The sequence below is a fragment of the Morone saxatilis genome, unplaced genomic scaffold (genome assembly GCF_004916995.1).
Source record: "Morone saxatilis isolate NCDOM2014 unplaced genomic scaffold, NCSU_SB_2.0 Contig20, whole genome shotgun sequence".
NCBI lineage: Eukaryota > Metazoa > Chordata > Actinopteri > Moronidae > Morone > Morone saxatilis.
The window spans coordinates 2,762,274-2,773,498 of NW_023339763.1; the positions used below are offsets into that span (position 1 = coordinate 2,762,274).

Consider the following 11,225-nt stretch of genomic DNA (forward strand, 5'->3'; position numbering starts at 1 on the left):
GTGTGTGTGTGTGTGTTGCCTCCTTCGTCACATGTTACGGCCTTGACCGGGCTTGCATAGTTGTGTTTTAGGACATTACGTTCTGTAGCTTTCTCCTCCTCTCTGAAGTCGTGCCAACAATTGGAGAGCGTTCAGAGATTACCTGAATGCATCACTTCCTCCGTTTTTTGGACGGGTCTTTTAAATCACAAGCCGCCTGCTGAGTGTGCCGAGCCCCGCTGGTCAGTGTTCACAGCAGCGCAGCAGACTGGGACTTGCACCATATGGTCACCTTCAAATGCTGCAGAGAAGAAGAGAAACACAAAGAGGGAAAGAAATCTACGAGATTTCAGCCAACCGGGCTCTCGGTGGCTTATATTTTCACAGTTCTATTTTCGGGTTGTTGGAAAAGCTTTTGGAACAACATGACGACCATCATGAGGCACTAAACCTCTCCACTGCAAGGCCTGATAATGATAACACTTAAGGACACGCTAACTTCATATTTACTTAAAATACCTGATGTGAAGTGTAAGCAAGCTGTTATCAAAACGCTCCAAACCACACCTCATATCTGCACCCACCGATATAAACTACAGTGGATTAACAAAGTTGACGTTGCTGCTCAGTTTACAAGCTTCCGTCAGTGTGCTGCTGCCTTGACGCTGTTCTTTCCACCAGCAGCTCCTGGGCCGTCAGCAGAGGCGTTGATGCGTGGCGGTGCTGACTCGCTTTGAGTCATCATGTTACACTGTTAATATGTTCCCTCATTCAGGATGAGCTACAGGTCACGAGGCCAATAATATGCCACCTGTTAATATTCTGGATGCTGGCATGGCTACAGGAACAAAGGCCGACAGTATTTACAGTTATTCAGCTCGCTGTTCGAGGTTGACCTTGTCAGGTCGGACTCTAAACCATCTGCAGGGAAACGTCCCCACAACAAATTTGAGGATGATATTGGTTGTTTTTTCTTGTCCAGTATCTGAATATTTAATCAACAATAGGACAACAACATTAATAACTATATGAAATGCAGGATATTATCTTTTTAATTGTAAATTGGTTCCAGTGGCTCCCTGCTACAGTTCAGCAGGGGGCATACATTCATTCATTCTATCTGAAACTGTATTTTTACTGCTTTTATCATTTTTTCATAAAAGCTCTTCTGGGACGGGTGTTTGCGAGTTAGCATCCGCTATAAACACTGTGATACTTGCATCAGATTGCTGATTTCAGCCTTCCACTGGGTCCCTGCTAGACTTATATAAAGGGCCCAAAACTCAGAGGCAAAAGACTTCGCCTGAACCCAAATGAGACATAGTAAGACCCGAAACCCGACCTGACCATATCTTCAATTATATTTTAGTTTTATATGTATTTTTGCACAGTCATATGGAGGGAAAAGGAGGTTTTCTTCTTGAACTGTTCTTAAGAAAATAAGAGCTTTGGTGCAACAAAACAACGCAAATCTGGCCTGAACTGTTTGGGGAAACGTCGGGTAGCAGACTCTTCTGCTGTTATTTTACCTTTTTTCTGTCTGTACTAAGAAATAGAATTTTTGGTTGTGACTAGATCACATTTGACATTTTAATACTCTGTGTAATTTATAATTTACCCAATTTGATTAATCCAGACACTTTATATATTAGCTTTCTAATTATAAGATATTGGCAATTGTTGAAGCAGTCCAGGATGGGATTATTTCTGACCTGCAGGTCAAAAGATGTCTACATTCGGTTGAAAAGTAATAGATTTTTATATTTCTGTTGTCCCAATAGCAACTTTCATGACAATTAGTTCATTTTAAACTTGATTTCTGCACATATTTTCATCTGCAAGTCAAATCTGCTATCAGTAAAGGCATTCTTTTATCCAAATTCCACATTTACCACTGCAAATCCAATACCTAGTCAGCCCCTACAGGCTTAAAGCATATGACTGAGACTGGAATTTCTCAGTCATACATACATCAGCAGCCTCGATTTAAAAGAAACCACTATCAGCAGATTTATGGTGGCTTACAGACCCCTGCATCCGTCCGCCCTGCAGATGATTAACACCATGCTGCCACTGGCACCACATATGTCAGAAACTGAACTAGTTGATCCTTGACTCAGGCAGTGATGTGAAACTCCCCACACAGACAACCCGACACCACACTGCAGATTCTCAGTAGAGCTTTTCTCTTCTGTCCGCATCACATGCTTGTTGTGATGTCACCGTGGTGTGAGCGGTGGCCGGCGGGGCTCATCAGTCTCGTCAGGTCAGGACACACTGGTATTTCATCCAAGCATGTGGAACAGTAGCTGATATATCCGCTGCGCACCGCGGCCGCGTTGCCAACAATGTGACCGTCAGCTGGTATGCATTTAATGAATGCCACGCAGTCCTTCAGGGCTTATTCACACTGGAGGTATGTCACAGGGTTGCTGTCATACAGTAGTTTCCTCATACTGACAGCGTGTGCAAGCTGATCTGATGGGATGTACAGAAGGCTGCACTGACAGAGGGAAACAACAATACATATCTGCTGTGCAAATACTGCACAATAAAACCACGCATTATATAAATAACAAATAAAAGAGGCAGCAAATAGCAAGAACAGCTATGCAAAGAAAAATAAAATATATAAAAGATATCATATAATGACTAAACATATCCCATTTAGGGCTCAGTTTTGCTCATAAGGACCCCAACTCTAGCTCCTCAAAAAAGGGTTACTCACGTATCACCAATCATGAGCCCAGGAAAGTCGATTACAAAAACATATGTTTGCAATGTTGTTTTTGCAGGATTTGTTGGTATTTTTGTCAAAGTGGCAAAAAAATGGCTTGAGAATTGTGTTAATTGCATACATGTCTGATACCTTCATGTGCTATCTGTTCTTTTATAATTCTTCAACACGCTAGTAAACTAAAATCTTTTTCCTTTCTATTTGAATAGAACAAGAGTCCTCAAGGCCTGGTGGGGCTAAGGAACCTGGGCAACACCGTAAGTGTTTCTGCTTCACTTTGTGTGTCTAATGTGCAACACTTTGATCACCGACTGAGTCTGAGTCTTTTTGCTGTTGGTGATTTCCAGTGTTTCATGAACTCCATCCTACAATGTCTGAGCAACACTCCCGAGCTGAGAGACTACTGCCTGAGAAATGTCCATCGCACAGACCTCAACAACAACTGCAGGACTAACGCCGCTCTCATGGAAGGTAGGACCAGACTCTAAGCTATTAAAGCACATGTTGGCTGCATAATGAGGAACATTTGAGCCATAAAGTCACTCAACACTGACAAGGCACTACAGGTCTAAAGAGTAGGACACATATTGTCAGTTAAGTTTAACTCAACGCTACAGGTCTGACAACTTGACATCCTGATCAGTTAAAGGCTCGCTCACACCAGGAAGAGTGGCCACACCAAAGTTATATAACTGCACTCAGATCAGATTCCTGTAACTAAACCAGTCAAACTGCAATTTAGCAGCCAACACATCGCACAAGACTGACAGGTGGAATTTGTTCTTGCATGAAATGAAAGTAATTTCTTTCACTCTGACAGGGCTTTTAGAGGGTGAGTTTGTGTAGCAAGTTCTCACAGGTTACTAAATTCAGTGTGCAGAGCCTAATAAAACATGTATTTTCCCAAAGTTAAGTACAAAACAAATCTTTTCTGTGTCATGATTTTGTATAATGTCTCGGTAATCAGTACAAAAAAGCTGCCTTATCTATTTGTTTTCCGTTTTCTATTCAGTTACTGAAATTTCTCAGTCAAGGTCAGAGCTCTGCATCCTTAGCTCAGGCAAGCTAGCCTGAAAGAATGCAGATTTCTCTCAAAATGCAGAGAAATACCACTCTTCTCAATAAAATAACAAATTGCAGATGTTTTTTTCATGATTACGTCTCATTTTCTGTATTTTTTCCTTCTTTCCTCCACCTGCTCACTCAGAGTTTGCAAAGCTGACTCAGAGCCTGTGGACTTCTGTGACCAACGAGGCCATCAGTCCCTCTGACTTCAGGAGCCAGATCCAGAGATACGCTCCCAAATTCGTGGGCTGCAAGTAAGTCTTCGCTCCTCCTGCTTGTAAGCCTCTTCACTCAGTCCACTTCAAGAAACTCATCAGGTATACTGATAAATAAAAATTAGTGTAAATGCCAGTTAAAGTAACAGTTTCTCTCTCTCTGCAGTCAGCAGGACGCCCAGGAGTTCCTTCGCTTTTTATTGGACGGTCTCCATAATGAGGTGAACAGAGTGACTGTCCGTCCGAAGGTGTCCGTCGAGGACTTTGATCACCTCTCGTAAGTCAGCAAACCTAACCTCACACCACCTCTCACCTCTGCTCACAATAAGTCACTCATAACCTGACCCAACACCTCGCACTGCCAAAAACAACACTGCAGCTCAAATGAAAAATTATCTGTGTAATTATTTATAATTAATAGGTAATTAATTCAAAATTTCTGAGTTATGTTGCCTTTTCGAAACATCATATTAGGAAATAAGATACCAAATATGACAAATCCCATACTTATCTGGAATTGCAGACTTGATTAAGCACCTTTATAATGCCTTAAAGTGGCTTGTATCTGGAGAAAAACATGCACTTTCCATTGGATTTTAAGTTATAATACACATTTCAGTTGTCAATAAGTAAGACTGTTTGGTTTCATTCACAGGGATGATGAAAAAGGCAAGCGGATGTGGAATATGTACTTGGAGAGGGAAGACAGCAAAGTAGTGGGTAAGAGGTTTTCCTTCACGGGCTGCATAATTACCTAAAACCATCCTTGAATTTATATTAACGTAATTCTCTGTAAATCTCTTGTTTCTGCCTTTTAGACCTGTTTGTTGGACAGCTGAAGAGCTCTGTGACCTGCACCGTCTGTGGCTTCCGCTCCACCGTGTTTGATCCATTCTGGGACCTATCAATACCTGTTGCACAGGTCAGGACGCACAGATACACTACAGACAAGTCGTTACTTGTGTGCAATTGTCATATTCTGACCATAAACAGACAAAATTGTCAAGTTTGTAAAGCTGTATCATACCATAAATACAGTATAACATACTGTGCCAGGTTTCACTTCACAATTGAGCCTTCTTAAGTCCCGCCCCTTTTTGGTGTGTTCTCCAAAATTACCGTTAAGCTCGCCTCAACCAATTTGTGAAAAAGGCAACTAGCTTTTGAAGATGGTTAAAAGATAAAAACCACATCTTATGTTAGCTAATGTTTGCAAAACATTAGGAAGGGTCAGTTGCGTACATAAGGTCCCTTCTGTGTTTACATTTATAAAAATAAATGGTGGTACAAACTGTTTGAGCTAGACTTCCACCTGTAATTTACGGTATTTGATCATATTTTGACATATTATGAGCTGTAAAGGGGTTTTCATGTAACTGTTTTCTGACTGGACCTCCTCTGTGTCTCCTCAGAAGAGCTCAGGCGAAGTGACTCTCAGAGACTGCTTGAGACTCTTCACGAAAGAGGATGTGCTGGACGGAGAAGAGAGACCGGTGAGAATCCTTGAATAGCACAGCACACTGCACATTCCTTTGTAAAGACAATATTGATTATACAGCAGCAGTATCTCACTGCCTTCTTTGTGTTTCTCTCTCAGACCTGCAACAGATGCAAAGCCAGAAGGAAATGCACCAAAAGATTCAGCATTCAGAAGTTCCCTCAGATCCTCGTGCTTCGTATCCTTTCCCCACATTTGTTTAATTCTTACAGCGTGTGGATGCATTTAAATGATGAGTGATAGGCCAGAAATATGTGGATGATTCAGTGTGCCAGCGGCCAGTTCAGTGACGAAGCTGTTTGTGCATCATCTTTTTGAATAAATATTATGACGCACTTACTAGTAACAGCAAATACAAGATACCTGCAGCCAGTCTCCCAGATAAATATAGCATATAACACTTAAAGCGGCATTAATCTGTATTTATTATATTAACAGTGGATCTAATCAGTGTATAATGTGAAAGATGTCACTCATAGTGAGGAGAAATATTCCTGCTGTTCCCCTCAGGAGCTTTTCAGCCTCTCTTAGTTCCAGCAGCAGCAGGCAGCCGTTTTCACCCAAAAAGATGTTTATAAACCCACTGTACTCTACCAGCACCAGACAGACACAGTTGGCGACTATATAATGAATAAAGGAACCTTTAGCAGCTGAAGAGCCAGATGTTTCACTCAGGAGTTAGTGAATATTAGACTTAAATTCACCGGGTGGCCGGAATAATGACTCTAAAAGAATTATAATGTTGCTTCATGTTTTGCTGGATGTATCAAAAGGGGAAAACTATTTATAAGGTGATTTTTATTTTGTTCTGATGCCCCAAAGTGGCCACAGAAATGAACATAATGGCTACTTCCAGAGTCCAGAGTGTTAAATTGTTTAAGTAAAGGTAGGATTTAAGTGTGTAAATCTAACTACTCTACTACTAAACTATAAACTGTTTGCAGTATGTTTTATATGTGGCATATGTGAAGTAACTAGAAAGTAAAGCAAATAGCTGCTGTGAAATAAAAATGACTACATACTTAATTCCCTCTGAAAAGCACTGGAAGTACAAAAGTATCACAGAATTGCTCAGTATCGGCTCCTTGACTCAACGTCCTCTCTCAGATCTGAAGCGGTTTTCAGACTCCAATATCCGAGCCAGCAAACTCTCCACTTATGTCAACTTCCCTCTCAAAGAGCTGGACCTGCGGGAGTTCGCCTCGGAGAGCAGCGGTAAGTACGAGCCAGAGGAGAGGAGAGTTCATGCACTTTCCAAGGTCGGCCGGGTTTGATGAGTACAGAGTGCGCTGGCGTTGACTGACAGTGTTTGTCTCTCCCTGCAGAGCGCGCCGTGTACAACCTGTATGCGGTGTCCAACCACTCGGGGAACGCCTTGGGAGGCCATTACACGGCCTACTGCAGGAACCCGGCGCTGGGGGAGTGGTACAGCTACAACGACGCCAGGTATAATCCCATTACCTCACATATCGTGTTATCAGAAAGATGTGCAGTGAGATTATGTCTGTACCAGCTGTTAAATGAAAATGACCTCATGCTGCCTGTACAAAGGTGTGTCAGCTGATTGGGTGTATGCGTAAGTGCCTGCGTTTGGGAGTGACTGCTGTGTACTGTAGTTTCTGTGCCCATATTTAATTAAAGTAATATGCAAATAGGGGCAAATCGCTACTGCAAGCACGTGATAGAAACAATCCTCCGTGGTATTCAGTATAATAACCACAGTGTGCTCTGTGTGTTGTGTGCAGGGTGAGCCCGGTGTCCTCCAGCCAGGTTCGCAGCAGCAACGCCTATGTCCTCTTCTACGAACTGGCCCCCTCCCCACACAGCAAATATCAGACGTGCCGGCTTTAGACGCTGCAGAGGAGTGATAAGCTGCACTAAACTAGGGGCCTAAACATGGAGTCAGAAGACACTGCCTGCTGTGAGACAGCTCCACCTAGTGGAGAGAGTACTGCCATTACATTACAGACTGTGAATGTGGAGCACAAAGACATGTTGCAGAGATAGAGAAAGAGAGAGAGAACGCCCTCTGACCTTCCTCTTGGCGTGTTTTTGAGGGAGAAGGGCGGATGTGGAAGCACATTTGCGCTTCGGGATTTCAAGCTGAGCTCAGATGTTGGGTGGAAACTGAAGTGACGCTGAGGAGATACGACCTCCGTTGTCAAAAAGTGCAGAGATTCAGCTCAAGGCACAGCTGCAAGTCAAATTTAGAATGCAGAGTATAAGAAAATCCTTAAAAAAAAGACATTTTACAGCTGTGCCTGGACTTGAATCTATACCCACTCGAGTGGATTTGTCTTCTTTTTTCATGCACTTTGAACATGGACTATTAACCTTAAGGACATTATTATTATTATTATTATTATTGTTGTTATTATTATTATTGTTATTATTATTACGTGAGGACATTACAGAGACTTGTTTTCACACACTGCAAGATATAATTTATTCTATTTAACATAATGCCAGTAACTGAAAGTGCATACTGTAAATGTCATTTAACAAAGCCTTATGGTTTCCTCTTAGAACAGTGGAAATCCACTAATGTAGCGAGGAAGTTTTGTGTCGAAGCACATTTTATTTTTGTACAGTATTTATGGACAGCGCAGTGAATGTAACTGTACTGTGGGAAAGCCAGACAAACCAAAGCAAGCTGTGTAAAATTGCATCAACAATACTTCTTCCAGCAATAATGTTGCTGACTTTGCATCCAAGTCAGTTCCGAGTCTATGAATGATTAAAATTCAATGTTAACTTGAACTGCCTCTCCTGTTTGTTTTTTATTTAGCCCTCATTTATCCGGCCAGAAAAATGGAAGTTGAGGAATGGTTCATGGGTGTAAGAGTGGTTGTATACAGATGGGTGACAAAAATTAAAGGAAAAACCTCAAACAGAGTTCTTATGCGTCCTGGAAAACCTGGATATTTAGAGACTTGTTTCCAAACATGGAAACACTTGGAAATTGATTTGAAATGAGCAAATATCCTGGAAATAATCGATGTTGTCCTGGAAAATTTTAATTGTTTTTTAGACCCTCAGACTCAATCACTGGAGACGCTGCAGAAAAACGTGTCAATACTAGGCCTTCCTGTAATTGACTGTTTGTGCACTATGCTGTGTTCTCCTGGAAAATGTCTGAGAAAATGATTTCTTAAAGAGTCTGAACCCTGGTGAATGAGTGGAGAAACATACCGAGATGATGCGGATGCTTCCACGCACAGTACGGTACAATTAAGAGATTAACATCAGATCATGCTCTGTGACATGTGAGCATCCCCAGCTGATTCTGATTTCATTGGAGGAGGATTATAATAGGATTGCAGTTCATAAACTCCTCATTTAAAGATGATGCACATCTGACAGTTCAGTGGTGTAAACCCCATAAAGGCTCTGGTCTACAGAGATGTGAAGAAACAGTCAGATGAGTCAGCCTTTGCTGTATTCTCAGTATACTTGACCCCACACTGCCCTACAAAGGCAAACTGCAGTAACTACAAGTTTGGTCAAAATTTAGTTCAGAGTGAAATTGAACATTTAAATTCTTAGTTCATTCATTGACAGTGCACTGGGGTGTTTCATTGTCTTTCCTCTTCCAACACCTTCTCATTAGGGCAAAGGAATTATTTGGTTTGTTCAATAAACCCTGGGAGAACCAGCCTACAAATTTGCATCTTTGTAAATGTGTAAATAAAATTCTTGCTAGGTGGTTGGCACCCAGAGTACGCAGGATATCTGTGTTTTTGATATATATACAGTAAAGGTTGATTTGGCCTCCTCCAGCAACAAAAGAAAATACATCAGATTATTAAACACACTTAGAAGCACATACAAGATTAGCAACAAAGCAGCTGAAGAAACTTTAAATTCAAATCCATTTTCAACGGCCAGTAAAACATGGCTAATGTCGGCCAAGTCAGGTGGACATCAGCAGTAATGATCACAATATGATATTGGTACTGTGCGTGGAAGCATCTGCATCATCTCGGGTGTAGTGTGGAGTGTAGAAAGAAACTGGTTCCTTTATCTACAGGCTTGCATGCTAGTCTCTGCCATCAGTGTATGAATGTGTGTGAATGGGTGAATATGACTCGTAAGTAAAGCGTTTTGAGTGGTGCGAAGACTAGAAAGACGTTACATGAGTGCAGTCCATTTACCATGAAACTGCTCACAACGAAGTCTGTGGATTATCTTGAGTAACTGGGTCGTGATTTCTTAAAAGAGACGTTGCTGTTGCCATCTGGTTCCATTGTATGATCTCTACGGCCAGTGTCTCAACAACTCACACCAAAACACTCCAGATGGATTAAAAGCCCTACAGGTGAAAGGAAAAATATCTGTTTTTGATTTTGGGATGAAGTGGCCCTTTAAGTCAGTGGTTCCTTAACTTTTTGATTTTCTATCACTGAGTTAAGTGACGACCCCTGACTGACATATTTTATGGATATTTCATATCATATCCAAAACTGTACAATGAACACAAACAATGAACTCAGTAACTGCAGGAAGTTTATAAAACGAGAGATTTGGAGGAATTTTGAGAAGATTATTTCCTGTTTTTTTTACAGTCTGTCTGTATTTTATGCTTTATGTTTTAAGTTAAAGTGCTTATAAGGCTTAATAAGGTATGTAAATCCTAATGTAGTCATAAATCGTGCAACCTGACATTGGATAATGTAATTACAGAGTTATGTAATCAGGATACCAAAAACAAGGTTTAATCCATTACAGCTACAGAAAATAAGTTATATTCAGTAAAAAAAATAATAATTGGGATGAATAACAGGATTAAAGTTTAAAATAGGTCAGTTTTTCTTTAAATACACAGCTGAGGACACATTTGCTAAAAATCTTGGTTTCCATTTTCTTTTCAAAGGTTACACTGTTTTATAAAACACATCAATACTTATTGATATTTATTTTCTCTTGTTTTTATTTACATATTTGGTGTTAAGGTAATTCACAACTAATTAAAAGTAATCAAGTTTAATTTTGTGATGCTTTATATATATATATATATATATATATATTCATATATTTAAAGTAACCCTAATAATATTGGCTCCTATGTAACAGGTTATTTGTGCAGTATTACCAAAACATGGGAAGCTTAAAATGTGTAATTTCCCTCCTCTGCGTTACATAACAGGCAGAGGTCAGCGAGTGTGCAGTGCCTGCTGTGAACTTCCAGCCTAAATGAGCAGATTATGGTGAGATTGGATTTGTCAGAAAAAACCTTTGACCCAGATAAAAAAACAAAGCCATCTGACAGAGGTGCTTGTTTCACACTCCGTCCACCAGAGGGAGCCGTGTGCAGTGGTGTTGAGCTTTGTGTGTATTAGACCAGTGGTTCCCAACCTTTTTTCTTAAGGTATTCCTTAAGTTTGTGTAAAGATGAGGGATTTGGATGAATTTTGAGCAGATTATTTCCTGTTTATGGAACTTTTTATCCAATTCTCTGTCAGTATTCTTGTTGTGTTTGGTATCCATTCTTAACAATCTTAAGGCTTAAATAGGCTTGTGGCGACCCCTAGTGGGGACCCCAACCACTATAGTGTAGCAACCACTGTATTAGACCAATGCTGCCATTTGTAAAAGCTATCAAAAGCTCCTATTTTATAGTCGATACCTTGACATGAATCCTTTGGATTGTCAGACAAACTGACTCTCAGATACATATTCTGTTAGCAGGAAGAATGATTTTCAGAAAGATGAATCAGTCAGAAAATGTTCA

The 11,225-nt window shown here is 40.7% G+C and overlaps 1 protein-coding gene across 1 annotated transcript in view; it reads left to right on the forward strand.

The window, feature by feature from the left end:
- The window catches only part of usp2b (ubiquitin specific peptidase 2b), a 10,998-nt gene extending 2,754 nt beyond the window's left edge, over positions 1 to 8,244 (forward strand). Inside the window, exons 2-12 of the mRNA XM_035667263.1 lie at positions 2,926 to 2,973; positions 3,064 to 3,187; positions 3,924 to 4,035; positions 4,163 to 4,273; positions 4,652 to 4,716; positions 4,815 to 4,918; positions 5,409 to 5,489; positions 5,594 to 5,672; positions 6,602 to 6,709; positions 6,820 to 6,940; positions 7,240 to 8,244. Of these exons, the coding sequence (XP_035523156.1) occupies positions 2,926 to 2,973; positions 3,064 to 3,187; positions 3,924 to 4,035; positions 4,163 to 4,273; positions 4,652 to 4,716; positions 4,815 to 4,918; positions 5,409 to 5,489; positions 5,594 to 5,672; positions 6,602 to 6,709; positions 6,820 to 6,940; positions 7,240 to 7,345 (1,059 nt within the window). The 3' untranslated portion in view covers positions 7,346 to 8,244. The remainder of the gene's footprint in view (positions 1 to 2,925; positions 2,974 to 3,063; positions 3,188 to 3,923; positions 4,036 to 4,162; positions 4,274 to 4,651; positions 4,717 to 4,814; positions 4,919 to 5,408; positions 5,490 to 5,593; positions 5,673 to 6,601; positions 6,710 to 6,819; positions 6,941 to 7,239) is intronic.
- Positions 8,245 to 11,225: the final 2,981 nt, after the last annotated feature.